General features: G+C 42.3%; 2 protein-coding genes across 4 annotated transcripts in view; both read left to right on the top strand.

Moving 5' to 3' along the window:
• The window catches only part of LOC310735863 (phosphofurin acidic cluster sorting protein 2), a 76,851-nt gene extending 58,112 nt beyond the window's left edge, over positions 1 to 18,739 (top strand). For 2 of the 3 annotated variants that reach the window (XM_083559086.1, XM_083559088.1), the window contains exons 14-25: positions 388 to 492; positions 3,144 to 3,250; positions 3,403 to 3,557; positions 3,652 to 3,762; positions 4,758 to 4,860; positions 9,906 to 9,948; positions 10,043 to 10,085; positions 10,913 to 11,054; positions 11,840 to 12,063; positions 12,543 to 12,656; positions 15,185 to 16,324; positions 16,360 to 18,739. In XM_083559086.1, coding sequence (XP_083415212.1) covers positions 388 to 492; positions 3,144 to 3,250; positions 3,403 to 3,557; positions 3,652 to 3,762; positions 4,758 to 4,860; positions 9,906 to 9,948; positions 10,043 to 10,085; positions 10,913 to 11,054; positions 11,840 to 12,063; positions 12,543 to 12,656; positions 15,185 to 15,300 — 1,263 coding nt within the window. In that variant the 3' untranslated portion in view covers positions 15,301 to 16,324; positions 16,360 to 18,739. The remainder of the gene's footprint in view (positions 1 to 387; positions 493 to 3,143; positions 3,251 to 3,402; positions 3,558 to 3,651; positions 3,763 to 4,757; positions 4,861 to 9,905; positions 9,949 to 10,042; positions 10,086 to 10,912; positions 11,055 to 11,839; positions 12,064 to 12,542; positions 12,657 to 15,184; positions 16,325 to 16,359) is intronic. The other variant, XM_083559087.1, reaches the window with a different exon arrangement.
• A 3,136-nt stretch (positions 18,740 to 21,875) lies between these two features.
• The window catches only part of LOC310735909 (kinesin light chain 1-like), a 28,334-nt gene continuing 23,105 nt past the window's right edge, over positions 21,876 to 27,104 (top strand). The window contains exon 1 of the mRNA XM_083559197.1: positions 21,876 to 22,077. The gene's annotated coding sequence lies outside the window, so the exon portion shown is untranslated. The remainder of the gene's footprint in view (positions 22,078 to 27,104) is intronic.

Raw genomic sequence — 27,104 nt, 5'->3', positions numbered from 1 at the left:
AGATAGATAGATAGATAGATAGATAGACAGATAGAAATGTATACAGTCGATAGATAGATAGATAGATAGATAGATAGATAGATAGATAGATAGATAGATAGATAGATAGATAGATAGATAGATAGATAGATAGATAGATAGATAGATAGATAGATAGATAGATAGAAATGTATACAGTAGATAGATAGATAGATAGATAGATAGATAGATAGATAGATAGATAGATAGATTGATAGATAGATAGATAGATAGATAGATAGATAGATAGATAGATAGATAGATAGATAGATAGATAGATAGATAGATAGATAGATAGATAGATAGATAGATAGAAAATGGATAACTGTGGTATTAGACGAGTAATCGCGTCTGGTCATGCTGTTCCAGGTTCCCAGGAAGTGTGTGTACGATCAGCTCAATCAGATCCTCAACTCGGATGAGCAGCTGCCGGAGAGCATCATCCTCATCAACACTACCGACTGGCAGGGCCAGGTGTGTATCCGTCACCTGTGTGTGGAAGTGTGGGAACATCTGTCACAGTGGGTTATTATATGTCACCTATATATGATATGACTGTGTGTGTGTGTGTGTGTGTGTGTGTGTGTGTGTGTGTGTGTGTGTGTGTGAGTGTTAGGGAGCAGGTGGTGTTCTCTGTGTGCTTTCTAGCCCCTGCTGTAAATCTCTTCCTGCTCCTCAGCGCACTGCACCTCCATTACTGCCATGCCGAGGACACCTACGTTTAAAGTCTAATAATTGACGTCCTTCTGGGTTTTTTGGAGCTGCCATCTGTTCCCAGCTCACCCACCCCCTCACCCCTTAAAGGTTTCTCATGGAAATTATTTTCTTCATTTAAACTAGAAGATCTGAATCTGTGCACAAAGCCAGCTGCAGGAAGATATGTCTTGTCCAGACAGTTCATTTCTACAAATGTTCAGCTGAAACACTTCGCCGTGCCTCTTGTAACAACCTGCCAAATTTGTTCTTCACTAGCTGGAGATTTTTTTCTTTTCTTTCTTGTGATGCAGTTCATCCTAGTGCAGTTTAGTAGGATTGAGGTGCGGTGACTGGGCAGGTGGTTCCATGATAGATATCACTTCAGACGACTGTCTGCTCTCCAAATAACGCTTACAGACCTCAGACGTGCGCTTTGGCTCATCGTCTCGTTGTACGGTGAAGTCGCTTTCAACGAGACGCAGTCCAGACGGAACTTCACGGTGATGAAGTACGGAATGGGAGCCGTGTTGAATCAGGATTCTTTTTACTTTAAAGAGCCTTCAATGCTACAAAACAACCCTAAACCATTGAGTCTGATCACATCTTCTCCTGTTCTCCGTCTTACTCCGCTCTTCTGTTTGAGACAAATATCTCACATTTGGACACCAGAGAACTTTCATTCAATTTAATTCAATTCAATTCATTTTTATTTGTATAGCGCTTTTAACAATGAACATTGTCTCAAAGCAGCTTTACACAGATAATGCGGTGATTAAAAATGAATATGTTCTTTATGAGTAAGTTTGTCCCTGATGAGGGTGCCGGTGGCGACTGTGGTGAAGGAAAAAATCCCTGAGATGGCATAAGGAAGAAACCTTGAGAGGAACCAGACTCAAGAGGGAACCCATCCTCATCTGGGTTACACCAAATGTCCATTTGTGGCAGATATACAATGCTGCGGGGGGCAGTGATGATGATCAAAAGCGAAATGTAGTCCTGAGTCAGTGTAGGAGACTGTTGACATCAACTACAGTCCAATCCATCCTCAAAGCTCCTGTTCTTACTCCGGAATTTCATGGAACCACCCAAGGCGTTGATGACAAACCTACCCCAGCTGCACAGAGTGCCTCCAGTCAAAGAGAACACTATCCAGAGGCAGGCCTGGACGAAGTGGGAAGATCCACGGAGGGGAGAGGGGCAGGAACAGTGGTCACTGGAGCCTCAGGGGCATGTTTAACTCGACCGAGAGAGAGAGAGAGAGAGAGAGAGAGAGAGAGAGAGAGAGAAGAGGGTGACAGGAAGAGAAGGATATGGATTATTAAGTGTACCTATTGTTGCATGAGAGTTAAAGTCACTGTGCAGTTTGGACTCCGGCAAGACTCGCTATAGCAGCATAACTAAAAGGGAGAACCAGAAGGCAACACAGACATGAGGGATCTCTGGGATAAGAGACGGCCCACCACACCACCATCAACAAACCTGAGTGAACACGTGAATGTGAGGGGACGACAGCATACAAATATCCCAGTTCACCAAACACTCTATATCCATGTTCCCTCCAGATCTGAGCCTTTAACTGAGAAAAAATCTGCTGATTAAAGGCTTGACTGAATAAATATGTTTTCAACCTCGACTTGAACACTGAGACTGTGTCTGAGTCCCGAACACTGGTTGGAAGGCTGTTCCATAACTGCGGGGCTTTATAAGAGAAAGATCTGCCCCCTGCTGTAGTCTTCATTATTGGAGGAACCAACAGATAGCCAGCACCTTTTGATCTAAGTAGGCGTGGAGGATCATACTGGTACAGAAGTTCACTCAGATACGGTGGTGCGAGACCGTTAAGTGCTTTATATGTCAGTAGTAGAATTTTATAATCAATGCGAGATTTGATTGGGAGCAGTGTAGACTGATTAATACAGGGGTGATGTGGTCATATTTCCTAGATCTAGTGAGGACTCTTGCTGCTGCATTCTAAACTAACTGAAGCTTATTTATGCACCTACTCGCACACCCAGACAGTAAATTCACTGTCCAATACTTGTGTATTTGAGTTTGTTGCATAGTTTGTTCTGTCTCCAGGAAGATGCAGCTCCACCTCTGCCATGTTAATCTGTATTCTATGTGACTCTCAAAATCAAGGTTATAATTGTGACTCTATTCGGTTCAATTCTATTTATTTTAGTCCCTATCACTTTATTCCTGAAGAGCGAATCAGAGGTGACTCCCTGAGACTTCCTCCTCCCTCATCCTCAACATTCCTTATTATAGTTCCACGATTGCTGAGGTTCTTAACTGATGGATTCTCAAATGGAAAACTTTTCAACTGTAGCCTTAAATCAAATGACCTTAAAAAAAAAACAGATCGAGGATTTCTCTCAATCTCACTCATCTTCTATCTTCGCCTTTTCTGTCTGCTTTTCTTTCTGCAGTATCTGAACGAGATCCTCCACGAGCACAAGCAGCCCATCGTCTCGACCATCTCTGCTGCAGACGTCCAGGCAGCCTTCAACACCATCGTCACCAGAATCCAGAGATTGTAAGTGTCCGATTTTTTTTCCCACCTTGCTACAAAACCCTCATCCTGATCACCAGATTTCCTGAGCACCCATGCATAGCAACTGTTGCTAAGTTTATTACCATAGAGAATGTTTCGAGATCGAGGTTTCTAAGATCTCCATTTCTCCTCAGCTGCAACTGCAACGCACAAACGCCTCCCACCATCAAGGTGGCTGTGGCCGGAGACCAGAGTTACCTAAGCACTGTGCTGAGGTGCTTCGTGGAGCAGCTGGCGAACAAGACGCCTGATTGGCTGAGCTACATCCGCTTCCTGGTCATTCCTGTTGGTACGTCCTGTACACTTCCACATGAGGGAAATTTTTCGGATTCGTGTGTCTGTTTTGATTGCATCGATGTTGTTCGTTTTCTCCTGCCGTTCAGGTTGCCACCCTGTGGCGAAGTACATTTCGTCTTTTGATAATAAGTTCAACAGCATTTTCATGGACGCTGCCTGGAGAGACGTGTTCGGGAGGTTGGAGGCCCCAACATCAGGTTTGTTTGGTTTGTTTTTTTTCTGAGCCTTAAAATGAATTCTGTGTGAATTTTTATTTCCTAGAATACAACCCATATAAACGCTGATTGGGCATAGGGTTGCAAATTCCCAGGACCTTAAAATTTTCCATGGGAATTAATATTAATAAACTGGAAATTTGTAAAAAAAAAATGCAGGTTAGTCTATAACATGGAACTTTTGGTTACAACAAACAGATTGAATGCAATTTCAGTAGAATTCCTACCTGCACATTCATCAATCACATGCACACTTACTAGGCCATGCCCCCTACATACACCGTGCGTTCCTACATATCATAACACGCATCATTTCTCAAATCCTACACTTGGTGCCTAATGATTATATCCACCCGCTAACAGGGGCCATGATGAAGAGATCATAGATAGATAGATAGATAGATAGATAGATAGATAGATAGATAGATAGATAGATAGATAGATAGATAGATGGATGGATGGATGGATGGATGGATGGATGGATGGATGGATGGATGGATGGATGGATGGATGGATGGATGGATGGATGGATGGATGGATGGATGGATGGATGGATGGATGGATGGATGGATGGATAGATAGATAGATAGATAGATAGATAGATAGATAGATAGATAGATAGATAGATGGATGGATGGATGGATGGATGGATGGAAGGATGGAAGGATGGAAGGATGGACGGACAGCCATTAAACATAGAAGTGGACATAAAGGAAACATGACCACACAGACACATGGCTAGACGTGTGTGGAGGAGCCCAGCATGAGAAGAATCATCTCTGACGTTCCTGCTGTAGATCAAATATCAATATATTGATTGATGAATAATAAGTTGATCCCTGTTATGACGTATTGTTACCACAGGACACCTGTTTGATTAATTGGAAATCAGTAACACAAGCAGTTCCTGAGAACGATATACAAATATTTACGTACGTTTGAGACGTTATTCACTTATTTGCCTTTTATCTGAACAGACACCATTGATGTTGCCGGTCGAGTGTCTCAGTATCTGGCGGGAGCCAACACGTCCCATCACTTCCCCATCTCTGAGGCCATGCTTACCTACAAACAGAAAAGGTACTCACACTTGTGTGTGTGTGTGTGTGTCTGTGTGTGTGTATTAGTAAAAAATAAACTAATGGTGTGCAGAAATATGCGTAAAGGCTTTACGTTGTTACTTCTCTTGTTAGAAAGGTTCATGTGGTTAACGCAGAGTAGACACACTGTGCGGCTAAAAGTACTGGGACACCTGAACTTTTTTCCAGCCAGATGTGGTCCTGTTCACACAAAGCTGAGGGCACACAATAAATAGTGACATTTTTCTTTCACTTGGACTACAAGAGCCAATCCTGTTTCAGCATGACAATTAAAGGTACCTAATAATGGAAATAATGCTAAATAAAATGAATATTATTATATTAAGTGATAAATATAATTATATAATTGAGAAATTACAAACGATAAATATAATATTGTGCTCTCCGTGCAGCGCATGTAAAAACGAGCATCACGTGTTGTCAGTGATTCGCCTCTAGAGGCCGCTCTCGTGATGGAAACAGACCGGAAAAACTATCTTTATGCATTTTTGCCGATAGCCAACAGTTCCAGCAACGGACTATCGGCGCCGATTCTTCGGCCTACCTCGCATGAAAATGCCTCTGTGCACAAAGCCATCTCCGTGAAGATATGCTTTCCATGGCTTAGAGCGAAAGCTCTTCTGACCGCACCCAGGCCTCCTCACCTCGCCACCATCAGTACCTGACTTTACTAACACCCTTGTGTCTGAATAAATCTTCACAAAATCTAGTGGAACATCTTCCCACAAAAGTGGAGCTCATTAAAAGAGGAGACTGGATGTGGAACGGGCCGTTCTAAATGAAGTAGATACCAATCTTATGCTCAGGTGTCCACAAACTTTTGGGCATACAGTGTATCTATGTGTATCAATATAACTGTGTTAAAAGGATTTCATCAAAACAATTAAAAATTCTTTTTAATGTCTATTAATTGATTCTGGTCTACATTTTTATTTATTATTTATTTTTTTTATATTTATGTGCTTTTTTTATCTTTTTTGTTGCATTGAGAAGCAGCTCGGGACGTAAGCAGATGTGTAACGCTGTTCTGTTTGGGTTTCTTTCCTCCTTTTTATTTTTGTCTTTTGTTGCCACTCAAGGAAAAGAAGTTTGTATTTTGATTTTTACATCAGGTACATGATCATGTGTGGGTCGACGTTCTCAGTTTTGCCCCCTGTCGTGTCTAACCCGCTCATACTCGATGCGTCACGATGCTAATTTAAATTTGTGTGTGTGTGTGTGTCGGTCTGTTTCAGTCTGAATGAGTGCACTAAGGATTTTAACAGCGTTTCTAACTAGATTAAGGAACACAACTGTATTTTTAATTGATCTCTATCGATTGCAGGGACGTTCAAACATTTAAATCGAGTTACAAACACAGTGTCTGTAAACATGTGGAAACTCTGTGTTTTATGGCTATTTTTGAATAGATCCATGCATGTTCCTTTAGTTTCTATGCAACAATCTTAGTCATTTTACAGTATTAATAACCAGAACAGTAGGTTTTGAATGAAATATACTTCGCTTTATCATCACCAGTTCCTGGTTATATTTGGAGAACATGCTTATTCAGTAAAGAATACCGAACGAACATGGCTACCATTCCACAATTCCGTCTAGACTCCGTCAAATCAGTTCCGATGAGCCGCAGTCCAGACGGAATTGCAGTCCACATTCATGTTCCCTTTGTTTCTACGCACTAATGAGTGAATGAAAGTTCTGTGGCGTCCAAATGGGACATTATTGTCTCCAACAGAAGAACTTGTGTAAGATGATGAACAGGAGAGAAGATGTGATCAGACTGATCAAAATGGTTTGGGGTTGTTCCGTACTTCCACACCGTGAAGTTCCGTCTGGACTGCGGCTCAGTGGAAGCGACTTCACCGTACGACGAGACGATGAGCCGAAGCGTACGTCTGAGTTCTGTAAGTGTTATTTAGAGAGCAGACGGTCGTCTGGAGTGATATCTATCATGGAACCACCTGCCCAGTCTGAACTGCTCTGGGATAAACTGCATCACAAGGGAGGAAGAAAGAAATCAATCAATCAATCAATCAATCAATCTCCAACTTTGACTAGTTTTCCAAGAGGCACGGCGAAGTATTACAGAGCAAGGAAGTGTCCGGATGCCGAGAGCGTGTAAAGCTGTTCTTCATGCTGAGGGAGGATTTTAAAATAAAAATAAAGCAGAAAATTTATAGATTTGTTTGGTCAAATGAAACCTCATTCCGCTACATTACTTGAGTTTGTTGCATAGAAGAAGAAAAAAAGAACATGTATGTGTCTCTCAAAAACCATAAAAGGTGTTTCCAAGCTTTTTACAGGTAAATGATTCATAATGGTGAGGGGTTTTTGTTTTTGCTTTATGCGTTCGTTTTAAAAAAATTTTTTAGTTTTTAGATATTTGTTTTCGTTCTCTAGACTTGGACATGCCTGTGATTGAAAGCTATAGAAAGCATGTTCTTGTTAAAATGGCTAAATGGCGGCCATTTTTCTCCCTGTACATTTCGGCGCCAAATACTTTGGAATTCTTTGCCCAGTCCACATCTGGATTGTGGTGTGACAGTTGACGAAGCGGGTTCTATTGCGTTTGTAGAGTATGTAAATGGATCACGGCGTCTGCTAAATATACAGTGTGCGATATGAGGTGGTATCAAAAGGTTCCGAGATTCGTTTTGTAACACGATCCAACAGATGGCAGCACAAGGCTGCACGCACAGTCACAGGAAGCGCCGACCTTCATAAGTTGCTGTGCAACCGGTGCTATTTTGACCACGTGCACACCTTGTCACCGAGCTTCTCCTCGCACACAACATGATCTCACTTCCGCACCCACCCTTCTCTCCTGTGGAGATTCAGCTCAAAGCCCTTTTGACACCATTCTCGATACTTTTTGTTACCACCTTGTATGCTCACCGGACTTGTCAGAATCCTAGAAGCTGAATTTTGAACAACCGCCAGTTTGTTTTAAGGTAGATTTGATATAATTGTGTGCATAGAAATTGTGATTATATAATTACGCCCATCATATAAATAATTATTAGGGTCTTAGTTTCTTAGCTTGAAAGACTGGTCTAAACGGGCCTGTGTGTCTTTAGGAAAAGGACAAAAACATAAAGCGGAAAAGGTCACACTGGCAATTACTAGCTACGTACAGGAGAATATAAAAAGAGAAGGATATCGGAAAACGAAACGGAGGAGGGGGAAGGTGGGTATTAAAAATCGTATAAAATGCACGAGAGAATGACACGAACGTTGATTTAGAGAGAGAATAACGAAAAGCGTAGTAAGGTGACTTTCGCTTCTTTAAACGTGCATCTCTGCCAGAGGACATGTGCCTCTAAACGTGTCCTCCAAACACACAATCCGAATCACGTTTAGACACGTGACCATTAAAGTAAAAATACTCTATCACAGCATGCTTGCTGTACCTCAGGAATCATCCGCCTGAAAAATCCCCAGTCATCATCCGCCAGTGTACTTTTGCACCGACACTTTCTTCATCCTCATTCCGGGTTCAGACATCAGCTTCGTAGGCGAGAAGGTCTTTCTATAATCGGAGATGGTCAGGAGGAAACGGTGTATAGCATGAACCCTGTGCTTCAATACTGTTCCGTCTCATCATCAGCAGCAGCAGCAGACGCAGCATTCTCACACACAAAGCTAATTGTTGAACATTTCATAATTTTTTTATCAGAAATGTATATGCACATGGTAGAAATGTGCTGACATGTAGGAAAATGCGTGGATAATCGTACAGGTGGTCCCCGACTTACAATGGCTTACAAAGAGTGGTGATCAGTATGGGGTAGTTTACTGTCATTTATTACAGCACATTTAGCAAAACAGAGCAATTTACACTTCTATAGTGTATGAAAGAGACAATAAAAGAGACACAAGAATTAGGCTTTGAAACACTAAAAGCACGGAAAAAGTATCCGTCTAACACCGAGACCGCTGAACTCCAGGGTCAGGGTCTTCTGACCGCTGGCTCCAGTAAGGCATCTCACAAGGCGGACATCCTGACAGCATCGCAACACATCGAACGAAAATTTAAATGGCGCACAAAAAAGGCAAATATTATTACAATTTCAACATGTCGTCATTGTCAACGTTTTTGTAAAATCGAAAACTCGAACCGTCGTAACTCGGGGACCGTCTGTATTTCCATTCCGGAATTTATTAACTGAGTGGCCGCATAATTTAATAATAAACGTAATGATGAAGCGCCATTTTTTTTTTTATTAACTGTAATTTGGACATCTACTGTATATTTGGACAAAAGTATTGGGACACCTGACTTTCCTTTGAAGTTACCACAAAGTCAAAGGCACACAATTTCTTCGAACGTCTTTGGATGTGGTAGAATGACATTAGAATTAGAACTAGAAGAACTAGGAGACTCAAACCTGCTCCAGCACGACAGTGCACAAAACCAGCTCCTTGAAGATCTGCTTGACGTGGTCTGGAGTAGATCTCCTGCTATAGAGACCTCCTCAATTTAACACCCTTATGGCTGAACGAATCTCCACAAATCTCCACAAAATCAATTGGAACATGTTTTAGAAGCATGGAGGTTATTATTAAAGAGCAAATGGTGACTCAATGTGGATGTTCAGGTGAGCACAACTTTTGTCCAGAGGTTTTCACACAAACATTTGTAGCAGTTTGGAAATTTAAACATTGATTCAAGTTCAGGACGCCTTTCTGTCCAGCCATTTCCACAACAGTATTGGAGTACAGGGTATTAGTGAAATCCTCACACACTGCCGTCCACTGCCTTACACTGCACCTGACTGGTGGAGGTTGTAAGCAGCATCAACTCATGAACTCCATGGCATGACCCCACGCTTCCGCTCAGCACCCTGCCACCAGGAGGTGGCGCCATGCCTTTGTCACTGTGCCAGACATGACTCGTTTCTCACACCTGGACACCCAAGCACACATCCACCCAGCCACTCACTGACTCGCTAACGTCAGACCCGTGTGTGCGTCTGAGCTCAACGTTCTAACACTGATCTCCTCACTGTTCTCTTCACCACACAGCCCCGATGAGGACTCGTGCCAGAAGTTTGTGCCGTTCATTGGGGTAAGCGGACTGATGAACCTTTGTACATAAACTTTGCAGATGTCTTTCTGTTTTGGAGGATGAAACTGTATCATGTTTTGTTTTGTTTTTCCAGCTGGTCAAAGTAGGCATCGTTGAGCACAACTTGTCCACGTCAGGTACGAGCCTCTGCATTGACATACCACAAACAGTGCATCATTCCATTCACAGTGAAGCATGGTGGTGGTAGTGGAGAGTCATCCCTGACCTCTTGGTTGCTTTCTCTGATTAATACCCTCCTATTTTCTATGGAACAGGAGGGTTTTAATCAGAGGGTATCAGTGGAAGCTCAGTGGTTGAGGCATTGCTTTCTGGATCAGAAGGTCATAAGTTCAAATCCCAGCACCCCCAAACTGCCACTGTTGGGGCCCTTGAGCCCTTTACATTCATATCTGGTGGATACCTTTATCCAGAGCAACTTACAAGTATCTTATTCGTACAAGTGAGTAAGGTAAGGGTTAAGGGCCTTGCTCAAGGGCCCAGAAGTGGCAGCTTATTGGTGGTGGGATTTGATCTCATGACCGTTTGATCAGAAGTCTAACATCTTAAACACTGAGATTCCGCTTGCCTTTAGCCGTCAACTGCTCAGTTGTAAGTCGCTCTGGATAAGGGCATATGCCATAAATGTTCAAATAGAGTCTGAATCTTTCCAGTGTTTAAATAAATGTCATGACTGTTAAGGTTCTTATGCTTGTGAGTAAAGACTGATGTGAAGGATGTTAAAAAAACTTCCTTTTCAACTTCATTTTGTGTCATAATACGTACTAATTTAATGTGTATTTGGAAACGTATAATTGACAGCAATGATCAATAATTTCCTGTACGTACTACACCATGGAGAGTATAAGTGTGTGTGTGTGTGTGTGTGTGTGTGTGTGTGTGTGTGTGTGTGTGTGTGTGTGTGTGTGTGTGTGTGTGTGTGTGTGTTTGTGTGTGTGCTCTGTAGTGGATTCTGATGATGCCAACGTGATGGGCAGTATGAACATACTGTCTTCACCTCCAGCCCAGAGTGGAGCACCGTACGGGAAAGACATGACCTGCACACCTCCTTCATCTCCCTCTGTCTCAGCTAGTTTGTCTGGAGCAGGGTACATTACCTACACTTTATTCTCTCTCTCTCTCTCTCTCTCTCTCTCTCTCTCTCTCTCTCTCTCTCTCTCTCTCTCTCTCTCTCTGTCCATCTCTCTCTCTCTCTCTCTTTCTCACACACACACACACACACACACACACACAGAGTTGGTTGTAGGCCTAATTTGTAGTATCTGGTTTACATTTCATTTGAAGAATTTATACACATGAGTTCTGACAAAAGTAAAAACTACCTGCCGTTATAATAAAACTAAAACGTGTGTGTGTGTGTGTGTGTGTGTGTGTGTGTGTGTGTGTGTGTGTGTGATTGTGTTTATGTGCATGTGAATGTGTCACTGTGTGTGTGTTTGTGTGTAAATGTGTGAATGCGTGCATATACAATATATATATATACTGTATGTATGCGCAGATGTGTGTGTGTGTGTGTGTGTGTGTGTGTGTGTGTGTGTGTGTTTGTCTGCATGTATAAATGTGTGTGTATATGTGTATAAGCGTATGTGTGTTTTTGCATTGTGTGTGTGTGTGTGTGTGTGTGTGTGTGTGTGTGTGTGTGTTTGTTTTAAACCCTGTGGAGGTCAAACCTCCAGGCTCTGTATCTATCACACCACTCACCAGGATCCAGCAGCTACTGAGGAGCTCGGACTGTACCTTCAACCCATTTACACACAAAACTCTACACTCCATGCACCATTCCAGGTCCCACTTACACCCTAAATTTATAGATGTGTGTGTGTGTGTGTGTGTGTGTGTGTGTGTGTGTGTGTGTGTGTGTATGTGTTTGTAGTTCTCCAGGCTCAGGGGGAGAAGTGATGGGGCTGCAGGTAGATTACTGGACGTGTTTGGGGGCGGAGAAGAAGAAGGATGGTGAGAAAAGGGACGTGGGGATGAAGAACACGCTGAAGAGCAACTTCCGTTCCCTGCAGGTCTCACGCATCCCCAGCGGAGGAGAACTCACCGCACCTCACGGCATGGCCATGACCGTCGTCATGAAGGAGAAAAATAAGAAAGGTGACACACACACACAGACACACTCCAAAAATAAACATGATCATGTTTTTTTATGCAAAGGTAGCCATTGATCATCATCACCCTCAGACGGAGAAACACCTGAATAAATCCATGAATTGTTGCAGCGGTGCAAATACCAACTTGTGTCCGATGCACACTTTTTTGATGCATCACATCGTTAACTTTTATATCCCGATGCACCAGATGAATCTTATCATCCCTAATACACACACACACACACACACACACACACACACACACACACTGCAACACTTGATTCAGCATCTCCTATCATAATGCGTGTTTTTTACATTGAGCTCCGACTCACGTCTTTGTAGCCTGTGTATTTTTTTTTCCAGTTTTTTTTTCCAGGAGAACACGTGCCGAATTCTTGTGTTTTCTTGTAATTTCTCCTCGTGATGTAACGGCTCTGACCCAGCAGGCCACCCTGAGCATTTTGTGTCTCTCTCGGTTTGTAGTGATTTTCCTCAGCAAGAAGCCGAAAGAAAAGGACGTGGACTCCAAGAGCCAGGTGATCGATGGTATTAGTAGGCTGATCTGCACGGCCAAACACCAACACACCATGCTGAGAGGTAAAGAATGGCACACACACACACACACACACACCATACCAACATGAATAATGCAAAACCAGATTTGATTAGTTTACACTTAGGGGGGTGCAGTATGAAAAATTCAGGGCAGGATGATGACCAGCCAAAATAATGATTTTTCTAGCATTTATCCTGTTATGTTCCTCAGTTCCTCAGACTTTTCTTTCCTCTGCTTTTCACCTGATAGGGTATTTAACAAGCATCTTTATTTAAAAAAATTGTCTCCGTCCTGATTTGACATCGGTGCGTTTTATTACAAGCTGCACACGAATAATTGATTGCGATAAATCATTGATGGATTTCCCCCTGTACACTCTACATGGATTGGAGATGATGTTCCTGCAATAGAGATATGAAGTGTGAATGAATCTTCATAAATCTCCACAAAATTTTGGGGAACAACTTACCAGAAGTGTGGAGCTTCTTATAAGAGCAAATGGAATTAATGTGGAATTAAAAAGAAGCACATTCCATTCTTATGGTCAGGTGTCCACAAACTTTTGCCCATATAGTACATATTTATATATCGTGTTGATCCACAGGAAAACTCAGTCGTCATGTTCACAGTGATTGAAATAGAAGTATAACATGCGGTTCCTGTGGTTCTTGTATGACTTGGTTGGATAGTATCCATGTGAATGGATACCCACATACCACATTTTACACACACACACACACACACACACACACACACACACACACACACACACACACATAAAACAGTCAAAAAAAATTCTGCACTAAGTAGATGTTAGTACATGATCAGATCACCAGAGGAACAACAATCACACAAAAGCCTCTAGAGATTCTTCATCGTCTGAACATAAACCAGCTGAGCTTCTGTAGCAGATCCACTGTTGAAGTTTATACAGTCACACACACACCTCATGTAAATGATACAGGGATAAACGTGTCGCTTTAGAAAGGTGAGACACTGAGGACATGTCTGAACTGTATAGCAACAATAATGCAAAAACAACAACAAATGATTGGCAGCAGGGTTGCCGTTCTAATACTGTAATCCGTTTTGTTTACAGTATGTTACTGTAAAAGCACCATACACTGGATTACAGTAGATCCCTTTACAACCCAGATACTGACAGAAGTACAGATTATTGTAATCCTCTGTGATTTGTCCTTAAAGTGTCCATGTGCAGTAATAATGTGACATAAAGTGACAGTTAAAGTGACATACGCAAAAATGCAAAAAAATTGTGCGACGAAGGAAAAGTGAGACGGAGAGGGAAGTCCAGGTGCTAGTTGCTGGATGTCTCCTGTGGGAAGAAGCTGTTCCTCATACTTGTAGTATCGCTGCAGTTGCCATATCTATGACTTAATGACTTCTGTAGGTATAAACCAACATGAGGGGGCGCTGTTGCAAAATGTATATGTCAATAAATGTAAACCCTCAACCGCTTAGTTATATAGAAGTAAGGAAACTATATGGATAAAAGTCTTTCTTTGTTACTTGCTCTCTTTCTCCCTTTTTTTCTTTCTTTTTTCTTTCTTTCTTGCTTGCTTTCTTTTTTTCTATCTTTCTTTCTTTCTTTCTTTCTTTCTGTCTTTCTTTCTTTCTTTCTTTCTTTCTTTCTTTCTTTCTTTCTTTCTTTCTTTCTTTCTTTCTCACATGCCCAACTTTCTTTCTTACTTCTTTCTTAATGTTTTTTCTTTCTTTCCTTCTTTCTTTCTTTCTTGCTTTCTTGCTTTCTTTTCTTCTTTCTTTCTTGCTTTCTTGCTTTCTTGCTTTTTTCTTTCTTTCTTTCTTTCTTTCTTTCTTTCTTTCTTTCTTTCTTTCTTTCTTTCTTTCTTTTCTTCTTTCTTTCTTGCTTTCTTTCCTTCTTTCTTTCTTTCTTGCTTTCTTGCTTTCTTTTCTTCTTTCTTTCTTGCTTTCTTGCTTTTTTCTTTCTTTCTTTCTTTCTTTCTTTTCTTCTTTCTTTCTTGCTTTCTTTCTTTCTTTCTTTCTTTCTTTCTTTCTTTCTTTCTTTCGTTTCTTTTATCTTTCTTGCTTTCTTTTTTTATCTTTCTTTTCTTTCTTAATTTTTTTTTCTTGCTTTCTTTTTTCATCTATCTATCTTTCTTTCTTTCTTTCTTTCTTTCTTATTTCTTTCTTTCTTTCTTTTTTTTTACTCTAATATAATTAGTCCCTGACTTTACACCCTTGTGGCTGAATGAATCACAAAACATCTAGTGGAACATCTTTCTAGAGGTAAAAAAGGTCAATATGGGAGCAATAGAGACTGGAGGAATGGGAATGTTCAAAAAGTGCGGTACAAAATCTGTTGCAAATGAATTCGCATCATTGGGATCCAGTCAGTTTTTCCATCACACGAAAGTCTTCAAGAAAGAGGGATTTTCAGTTTCATGGTAAAATGACAATTCAATGAAAATATTAGTGAATTATGTGTTCATTCGTCAAAATTTCACAAAAATTGTTTTATTTCCTTCACATCATTTTCATTCTCAGTCACTTTATATTTAATCATTTTTCTTTTTTATTACTTCAACAGTCTCCATCGATGGTGTCGAGTGGCACGATGTGAAGTTTTTCCAGCTGGCTGCTCAGTGGCCCACCCATGTAAAGCACTTCCCCGTGGGAATCTTCGGCTACACCAAGGCCCTGTGACGATCTCGTGCCGTTCTGGAACTTCCTCCTGACCGAATGGCGAATGAAGCAAGGAAGAGACTGATGGAGGGGGAAAAAAGGGAGACTGAAAAAGAAAAAAAAATCACAAAATGTGGATTTTCCTGTGGAAATGCTCTGAAGCCTCTGTTTCAAACGACATGGATGTGGTTATTAATGTTCTGTTCTGTTCTTGTTTGTTGCACCAGCAAAAGGAAGAAGGTTTGTTTAAAAATGTGTGTGTGTGTGTGTGTGTGTGTGTGTGTGTGTGTGTGTGTGTGTGTGTGTGTGTGTGTGTGTGTATATAAAGCTGCCATTTTTGTATACATATTGTGGTTAGACTTTTTGTAGCCACTACATAATGGCAGCTTGGTTTTGCACTTTGTTTTGCATTTTTTTATTATTTCAATGAAATCCTGTGGTCATATTTGTTCTTTGTACGAGGTGGTATGTGTGTGTGTGTGTGTGTGTGTGTGTGTGTGTGTGTGTGTGTGTGTGTGTGGTGCAGGAGTGAAGATGATTATACAGGGAAGGGGGTGTTGTTAGGGCAGGTGGGGGTGGGGGTGAGGGTGAGGGTGGGATTGTGCTGTAAAAGCATTTCTGTTTGAAGGTTGAAAACGGAGGGAAAGGAGCTTTTAGCCATTAAGGACGGACCCCGGCGTATTGCCTCCCGATTGATATCTGGTGGATTTCAGGGCGGTGTGCGTGTGATTACGACGCAAAATCGTGACTTTCACTTTACTGAGAAAAGGACTTGAATAGTACCGATAAAAAATTCCCAAAAGTTTTAAATCACTATACGCACAAAAGTTTGTGGACACCTGACTATAAGGCCTCCTTTTGAAGATCCCATTCCACATTGTGTCCCCATTTGCACTTATAATAAGCTCCACTCTTCTGGGAAGATGTTCCACTAGATTTTGTGGCGGTCACAAGGGTGTTAGGAGCATATCTTCATGGAGCTGGCTTTGTGCACAGGGAGATTATCAGGCTGGAATAGGTTTGGGTCTCCTTGGGACACCAGGAGGTTTGGGTTTGTATCTTCAGGATGCACACCAGGAGGTTTGGGTCTCCTGGTGTGCATCTTACTAAGTGCTAACAATTTACGGAGGAACCACATATGGTGGGAAAAGTCAGGTGTCTCAATACTTTTGTCCCTATTGATTAATTAAAACAGATGTGAATGTTTATTTTTTTTATGGAATGTTCAATGCTTTCTTTTCCTTTATTATCAGATTAGCAAAGCACGCTAAGCTCTTTGCTAATTCCTTACAAGCGCTAGTTTTCATACTGAATGACTGGGGAGATGAAATCAGGTTAATTTGTCGAACAATTCAATGGAAATTGATGCGTGTAGGAACTAAAGAAATGTTACCTCAGATGCGCCAGAAGAATACTTCAGAGGTTTGCTTGTTTTTGTGTAGAAAAAGTCACCTGTCTGAAACTGGCCTCAGAACTGAGATTTACTAAAGAGTTCATGAAAAGCTTGGGTCATGGGTTTAGTTCCTTTTCTCAGTACAGGGAAACGTTTACTGTACACTACAGTACAGTCGATCGTGACGGGACAAAAGAGCGCTATGGTTTTTCTGAGGTAATAATTGTCCGGGTTTGACTCTGAAGCACAGTGAAAAAAGGGAGAACTATGAACTCGATGCTGCTCTCGCTTCTGTCCATGATTGTATCTAAATAAGGGAAACTGGACTTTTTTGAAAGGGACATATACGACTTTACGATATAAATACTGTATATGGACAAAAGCTTGTGGACACCTGACTATTAGCTTCTTTTTTTGCTTGTAGACATTTGTGGAGATCCGTTCATCCCTAAGGGTGTTAGAGAAGTCAGTAGGTGAGTTGAGGTGAGGTGAGGAGGCCTGGGGTGCAGTCAGCATCCTGTCTTCTATACTGAAGCAGGAGCTCTTCCATTTCATGGAGCTGGTTTTGTGCAAAGTTTGGGTCTTCTAGTTCAAGTGAAGGAAACATTTTTCTACTTCGCTCCTGCATCCAAATACATCCTGTGTGTGCCTCCGAGTTCGTTCGACCAGGAGAAGTCAGTTGTCCTGATACTTTTGCCGTATCGTTTGAGGAACATCTGGATACAGATTTATGCTCAGACCAAAAATCCTCCAAACACATGCACCTGCACCCTTTAAGTGTCCGGTCGATCCACAGACGACTACGGTTTGCCACGGCGAAAATATTCGGACACGCCCTATCACGCTCGGGGTTGGGAGACGGGGGGGATGGGGTGGGGGCGCACTAGGACTTGATTGAGTGGGGTAGTTTCAGTGATCTGGAGGACACAGGGTGAGTCGTGTCAGCTGTTGACTGCCATTGAAGGGCTTTGTGGTAAAAAAAAAAAAAAAGAGAACGTGCTCTATCTTTATAATAGAGCTGTGTTTTTGTATATCTCAATAATCCCTTTACACAGATGTGTGTGTGTGTGTGTGTGTGTGTGTGTGTGTGTGTGTGTGTGTGTGTGTGTGTGTATAAATATATATAAATGTGTGTGTGAGAGAAAATGATAAAGATATGAAGATGAACATATACCGGATAGATTGGAGATTGGCTTGTGTGCGTGTGTGTGTGTGTGTGTGTGTGTGTGTGTGTGTGTGTGTGTGTGTGTGTGTGTGTGAGACCCAGAAGAAGCATCATTTGAGGTGGATTTGAGGCTGAAGGCTTGAGCATTGCAGTGTTATTCAGTATATGGAGTGAAACTGGGACACTGTTACACACAGAGGAGTTTGTGTGTTTTCTGACTGTCATATGTACAAAACATGTTCACATTCAGTCTCGGATCTACGGCGCATTTCGTCGCTTTGTGGAGGCCAGATTTTGTCGAAAGGAAGCACTACAGTGGCGTCAGCTTGTCCTCTTTTCTAGCCCGGAGCGATTGTGAACAGAAAACACACACACACACACACACACACACACACACACACACACACAAACACTACCATGTGGTCAGTCTGTTTGTCGAGATAAAAGATTTCCGCAGACACGTTTTTTTGCACAAAAATGTCATTACGTTTGATATGACAGTATTTGTTTTTACGGTATACCACTGAGGCAAGCTTTGCTCCTTATGTTCCCGTTCCGTATGTGAATGTACGTATTAGAATTTTTTTTCAGTTTTTCTGCTTTTCGTATTTCGTTTTTTTTTTTTTTTTTTTTTTAACTCGCCGGTTTGCGAACGTGGATTAGAACCCGCATTGTTGTTCTTAACGTTGTTTTGTATGACCCTTTTAAAGGAGTTGAGCTCTTTTATAAAATAATTTTGTGTTCAATTCCAAGGATTTGAAGCATTTCACATGGAATACGGGCCACGAAATGAACCGGTGTGTTCTGTTTTATGAGTGCACAGACAAATACTTTTCTTTTGTTCTGTATTTGATAAACACATAACATTGTGTAAAATTGATGAAATAAACGCTAAAGCTGTACCCAGTGTGTCTTTAATACCACGACATAAGAGATTATAACGTTTTATTATACGAGGTCGTATCAAAAAGTTTGGAGACTCCAATTATTTATCAACGTTTACACACTTATCACCTTCGAAACAGTCTCCTTGCACAGCAATACTGCGCCCCCTTCTGGAACACTTCTGGAAGATTAGCGCCGGATTTCTGGATCTTCATCTTCGGGAAAAGGGCGAAGTGAGATCATGTTTCACGTGTGAGGAGGAGATCGGTGACATCCTTTGGAGCTCAGACTTATGAAGGTCGGTGCTCCTTGTGACTGTGCGTGCAGCCTTGTGCTGCCATCTGTTGGCGTGTTACAAAAAGTCTCAAAAATGTAAAATCATCTCAACAAGTGTGTTAAGAAGTTCGTGATGGTGTAATGAACACTATTTTCCCGAATGATCTCCCCAAACTGTTAGTTAAAGTTAAAGTACGAGGCATGCAATTATTTAAGATGTTTCTGGATGCACCTGAATTAGATTTTCTGATTGGAGGCCACCCTGTGCAGCCGGGGATGGTTTCATATCTACAGCATGCGATCCGTAAAGTTACGAAGCAACACACAGGAGCTTTGAGGATCGATTTGTAGATAATATCAACAGTCTTCTACACTGACTCAGGACTACAGTTTGCATCTGATCTCCATTACTGCACCTCAACATCGTTTATCTGTATAAATGGACATTTGGTGCCACCCAGATGAGGATGAGGTTCCCTCTCTATTCTGGTTCCTCTCAAGGTTTCTTCCTTATTCCATCTCTGAGTTTTTCCTCGCCACAGTCAACAGCTTCAACAATCATTCATTCTTTATGCTTTGGGACAATGTCCATTGTTGAAAGTGCTCTACAAAAATTGAATTGAACTGAGCTGAATTGAGCAGATTCAAACCTTGGAGTGGAAGATCTCCTGCTCTAGAGCTCTGACTCCAACCATGTTAAAGAAGATAAACTCTGACTGCACCCCAGGCCTCCACACCTCAACTAAAGAATTTCCACAAAATCTAGTAGAACATCTTCCCTGAAGAGTGGAGCCTATTATAAGAGCAAATGGAGACTCAACATGGAATGGGACGTTCAAAGAGAAAGCACATAGAAATTTTAAGCTCAGGTGTCCACAAACTAGTTTCATTACTGGATCAGTCAGAAGAAAGAACTTCTGCAGAACCTCTTCCACCTTCTAAAGGGACAACTGGGCAGAATCCATGCCAGCCAAATGCCTTCATAGCCTTATTTTTTCCCCACCCTTAAATCGTCACCCATGCAGCCTGTATTTGTTGTATTTCCGCACGGGAAGCAGAACAAATTGTGGCCCAGGATTAAAGTGGTTCAAACCACATAGAAGGTTCATCCGTGTCTCTCATTAGGAGACCACTTCAAAGTCAAATCCATGAGAAAGTCATGGCGTGAACTTGTGTAAAGGACAGGAGGCTTATGGCTGAAGAACTGGAAGAACATCAGTTTATTCATAGACCCAGTGAATGGTTTTTACTGCACATCTGCAATTTAATTGAATTTATTTTTATTCGTAGAGCATTTTTATTAATGCACGTTGCCTCAAAGCAGCTTTGCAGAGATAGAGGTTATAAAGGAATGTTTATTACCTATGAGTTTGTTCCTTATAAATGTATGTTTATCCCTAATTACGACTGTGCTGAAGGAAAAACTCCCTGAGACTTCATGAGGCAGAAACCTTAAGAGGAACCAGTTTAAAAGGGAACTCCATCCTCTCTCTGAACACCGAATATCCATTTATTTCAGATCCATCATTGTTGAGGTGTTCAGTGATGGACGCTTAAATGCAGGACTGTTCATGCAAACTGCAGTCCTGAGCCATTGTAGCAGACTGTTGATATTAATTCCAGACCAAAACTATTCTCAAAGTTCTTGAGTTGGTCAATAACTTCATTCAGTAACTTCATTTAACTGGCAGCTCGCAATTCTCCTCGTTTCCACCAGATGGCAGTAGTGCAAGGAAAATGCTTATTGTCTGAATCCGTCTAGAAGACTTTTGTATTAATTCGATTAAAGTGGCATAAATAAGTACTGAATACATATGTTTCATATACCATTTAAAATGTCAATATAAAAATCCAAAATGTGGTTTATATTCAGATTGGATGTCGTGAAAAAAAGTATTGGCACACCAGACTTTTCCAGCCAGATGTGGTTCTTCACCCAAACACAACTTTGGAGGCACACAATTTTATAAAATGTCTATGATTTTTTTTTATGACCAGCTCCATGTAGATCTGCTTTGCATGGGATGGAGTGGAAGATCTCCAGCTGTAGATCTCCAAACCTATTGAACATGATGATACATTCATAACAACACTGACAACACTGACTGCACCCGAGGCCTCCTCACCTCACCTTCATCATTCACTTTACTCACACCCTTATAGCTGAATGAGCCTAAATCTCCACAAAATCTAGTAGAACATCTTCCCAGAAGAGTGAAGCTCATCATACCATCAAATAGGGACAAAAAAACGGAATGGGATGTTAAAAGGACATACCAGTTTAATCGACAGGCATCCAAAAACCTTTTTTTTTTTTTCGATATAGTGTATCGCTGCATCATCTGGACCTTCTCAGAAGCACGAGTTGATCAGTCAAAGAAGAAACAGCATTGGGGTTTTTTCACCCCAAAAACTAAAAACAGGAGTAGGAAATAAAAATCAAGTAAAATCATCCGGTGATAATTTGTGTGACTGGGTATATTTTGATAAAAGTGTTTTTCCATGGTAATGATGGTGGTGGCTCAGTAGTTATGGCATTGGGTCTTTGGATCAGAAGGGTGTGAGTTCAAATCCTAGTCACACCAAGCTGCTACTTCTGGGCACCTTGAGCAAGGCCCCATGACCCCGTAGCTGCTCAGTTGTATGAATGAGATAAATGTAAGTCGCTCTGCAGAATGTGATCAAATGTAAATGATACTGGTCACTTAGGATCAGAGTGAAAAGAAAATAAGTGGTCCAAATGTTAAAAAACCAGGTTGGAGCTTCTACAGGGGTTTATGAACTTTATGGAGGAAGCGAACAGCAGGGCGTTTCCTCTGAATCTGGTGCTCTGTGTAAACGCAATCCCCTCCTCCTTTCCTCACTCCAGCACCTCATATCTCAGTCCACTGCATGCTGGAGCTGCTGCTCCGCCTCTACAGCTGGATTTTCTGAATGTCAATGCCTAGGAAAACTACTTACACACACACACACACACACACACACACACACACACACACACACACACACACACACACACACATACACAAGGTGTTATGCTGTTATTGGACCCGAGCTGCTGATCTGTGACGAGTAACCGGTATGTTAATTTGTCTTAAACCACTATACATGGATCATAGTCTGGTCACATGACCTTTATGCCTTTCAAAATCTAAAATATCGTAACTTGGGAACTACCTGTAAATATAACACGTTTTACTGTTATTTCCCATAAGGTGAGAAAACACATCTGGATTTCTATGTATTTGTTCTCAAGCTGTCAGCAGTAAAAAACGTGATAGATCTTTTGTAAGATGTTCTGTGAAAGCGTTCTTCTACTTGAAGATCATCGTTTGTAGATCACAGAGCATTCACATTCATTAACCATCTTCCATCAAGCCCAGGTAGTGATGTAGGTAATGTGTGGAGGCATGGGGTTCGATAACGTTCTCTAGCAGGAGATCTCCCACTCCAACACAAGCTTTGTGAACAGGTTTTGGGTTCTTATGATAAAGGAAAATGTAAAGCAAGGACCTCAAAAGACGTATACACACGTGTGGCTCCTACTTTGTGCTTGTTGGGGAAAAAACACACAAAAGTCAGGCCCTTTTTAAGTCTTCAGTCGTAATTAAAGTCTTTTATATCCTGTTTTTTTGTTGTACGTGTGGAAGACAGAATTGTTTGCGGTGTGTTGTGTGAGTAATTGTCCGAGCGTTTTTTAATGGAGTTTAAAGTGTGTGTGTTTATGTGATGATGAAGCAGGTCTGGGATTTCTGGAAGGTAATAACACACTGGACTTTAAACTGGTGTGAGTCATGAAAAGCCAATATGAGGCAGATGTGGATACGGGGTTATTATGAGCAGGGTGTCATCAGAGGTAAAGAGGCCGGCCTTTACACAATAATCATAGTGTCTGTCTGTGTGTGTGTGTGTGTGTGTGTGTGTGTGTGTGTGTGTGTGTGTGTGTGTGTGTGTGTGTGTGTGTGTGTGTGTGTGTCTACCACAGCATATACTATTCCTGCAACACCTTTTTTAAATGACACTTTTTTGTATTATTGCTTATCACACACACACACACACACACACACACACACACACACACACACACACATGCTTTTACACACACACACATATCCCTCACACACACACATCCCTCACACACACATCCCTCACAAACACATATCCCTCACACACACACACACACACACACACACACACACACACACACACACACACACACACACACACACACCACTCACACACACATCCCTCACACACACATATCCCTCACACACACACACCACTCACACACACACATATCCCTCACACACACACAACTCACACACACATATTCCTCACACACACACATATCCCTCACACACTCACACACACATTCCTCACACACACATCCCTCACAAACACATATCCCTCACACACTCACACACACATCCCTGACACACACATCTCTCAAAAACACATATCCCTCACACACTCACACACATATCCCTCACACACACATCCCTCACAAACACATATTCCTCACACACACATATTCCTCACACACACATCACACACACATATTCCTCACACACACATCCCTCACTCACACATATTCCTCACACACCACTCACACATGCATATCCCTCACACACACATATCTCTCACACACACACACATCCCCTTACACAACGCTCACACACACATATTCCTCACACACACATCCCCCACACACACATATTCCTCACACACACATCCCTCACACACACCACTCACACATACATATCCCTCACACACACATATCTATCACACACACACATCCCCTTACACACAACACTCACACACACATATTCCTCACACACACATCCCTCACACACATATTCCTCACACACACATCCCTCACACACACATATTCCTCACACACATATCCCTCACACACACCCCTCACACATACATATCCCTCACACACACATATCTCTCACACACACACATCCCCTTACACACAACACTCACACACACATATTCCTCACACACACATCCCTCACACACATATTCCTCACACACACATCCCTCACACACACATATTCCTCACACACATATCCCTCACACACACCCCTCACACATACATATCCCTCACACACACATATCTCTTACACACACACATCCCCTTACACACAACGCTCACACACATATTCCTCACACACACATCCCTCACACACACACACATATTCCTCACACACACAACCCCCACACACACCACTCACACACACATATCTCTCACACACACACACACACACACCTTACACACACACACACACACACACACACACACACACACACACACACACACACACACACACACATATCCCTCACACACACATACACACACACACACACACACACACACACACACACACACACACACACTTACATCCCTCACACACACATATCCCTCACACACACACCTTACACACACACACACACACACACACACACACATGCTTTTACACACACACATATCCCTCACACACACACATCCCTCACACACACATCCCTCACAAACACATATCCCTCACACACACACACACACACACACACACACACACACACACACACACACACACACACACACACACACACACACACCCCTTACACACACACACACACACACACACACACACCACTCACACACACATCCCTCACACACACATATCCCTCACACACACACACCACTCACACACACATATCCCTCACACACACACAACTCACACACACATATTCCTCACACACACATTTTTACACACACATATCCCTCACACACTCACACACACATTCCTCACACACACATCCCTCACAAACACATATCCCTCACACACTCACACACACATCCCTGACACACACATCTCTCACAAACACATATCCCTCACACACTCACACACATATCCCTCACACACACATCCCTCACAAACACATATTCCTCACACACACATATTCCTCACACACACATCACACACACATATTCCTCACACACACATCCCTCACTCACACATATTCCTCACACACCACTCACACATGCATATCCCTCACACACACATATCTCTCACACACACACACATCCCCTTACACAACGCTCACACACACATATTCCTCACACACACATCCCCCACACACACATATTCCTCACACACACATCCCTCACACACACCACTCACACATACATATCCCTCACACACACATATCTCTCACACACACACATCCCCTTACACACAACACTCACACACACATATTCCTCACACACACATTCCTCACACACATATTCCTCACACACACATATCCCTCACACACACATATTCCTCACACACATATCCCTCACACACACCCCTCACACATACATATCCCTCACACACACATATCTCTCACACACACACACATCCCCTTACACACAACGCTCACACACATATTCCTCACACACACATCCCTCACACACACACACATATTCCTCACACACACAACCCCCACACACACCACTCACACACACATATCTCTCACACACACACACACACATCCCTTTACACACAACGCTCACACATATTTCTCACACACACATATCCCTCACACACACACACACCTTACACACACACACACACACACACACACACACACACTCACATCCCTTACACACACATATCCCTCACACACACATACACACACACACACACATACACACACACACCCCTCACACACACACATCCCTCACACACACACCTTACACACACACACACACACACACACACACACACACACACACCCCTCACACACACAGCATAGCTGTTGAAGAAAACAGGGAGTTCTGTTGCTGGCTGTATTTTTATTTGCTTGTTATCATTACAACCATCATGTGAGTGAGTGTTGAAGGAATGGACGGCTTGAGATGGTGTAACTCTTTGATCTTGAGTGAGAGAATGTGGATCGGTTTGTCTTTGGTTAATATTTGATCAGAAACATGATATCAGTTTATGGTTAAGGTTAAACAGCAGTGACTTTAATCAGATTCAATCAACAATGTGTGTGTTACACAGTGTGTTCAGTGCTAACCCTTCACACACTCTTCACTGTCTTGCTATCTGGAAAATGCACTCGGGTTCTTTAAAGGCAGACTGTAACAGTTTCTTCTCACAAACCTTCAGACTTCTCAATAAGTGACTGGACTGGACACACATATATACCCAAATACCTTCATTGAAATTTATCCCAAAGAAAGTGGTGAGAGCTTTATAGCAGCAGATCTTCCACATCTTCCAACCCATATAAAGCAGATCTTTATGGAGCTGGCATTGAGAACAGGGGCATTGTCATGCTGGATCAGGTTTCCTTCTGCTTCTTGGGAACCATCATTTTTCAGGACCTCAACATCAGGTCTCTGATTAAAAAAAGCACACCAGAGGTTGTACTTCCTGCGACAGCTGAAGAAGATCAACCTACCTAAGAAATGATGGTACACCTCTATCATTAAGTCCACTCCTCCACTACTTACCTCCTCCATCACCTCCTGGTACACTGCTGCCACTGCTAAAGACAAAGGCAGATCCAGGATCCTGAAGCTGGCACCTAGGATTGGGGCTGAGCCCGCTGAATTTTTTAAATCATTCTCTTTTGGCAGTGGTGGCTCCAGCGGTTAAGGCGCTGGGTTGCCGATCGGAAGGTCGGGGGTTCAAGCCCCGATATCGCCAAGCTGCCACTCTTGGGCCCTTGAGCAAGGCCCTTAACCCTCTATGCTCCGGGGGTCCCTTACGAGGGAAATATCAAGGTCCGTGACGTCGGAGTGACGTGGGGCCGCCTTCCCGTGGGCTCACCACCTGCAGGAGGGACCGTAAGGGACGGTGCTGTGAGGATTGGGCAGGGGTCGAAGGCGGGGGCCTGCTTAGACTGCTGCCCCCGCGACCCGAATTACGGATAAGCGGGAGAAAATGAATGAATGGATGAATTCTCTTTTGGCAGGAGGCTGCGGACCATCAGGATCAAAAAACAACAAAAACAACTTCTCCCCATCCGCAACATCTCTGACCTGGTTTCATTAACATAAACATTACAGTAATGTCAAGTCACAAATTAGACTGCCTGACTTTATAT

The sequence above is a fragment of the Silurus aristotelis genome (assembly GCF_946808225.1).
Source record: "Silurus aristotelis genome assembly, chromosome: 13".
In the NCBI taxonomy this organism is placed as follows: Eukaryota; Metazoa; Chordata; class Actinopteri; order Siluriformes; family Siluridae; genus Silurus; species Silurus aristotelis.
The sequence above is the reverse complement of the archived record's forward strand: the minus strand, read 5'-3'. Positions and strand labels throughout refer to the sequence as shown.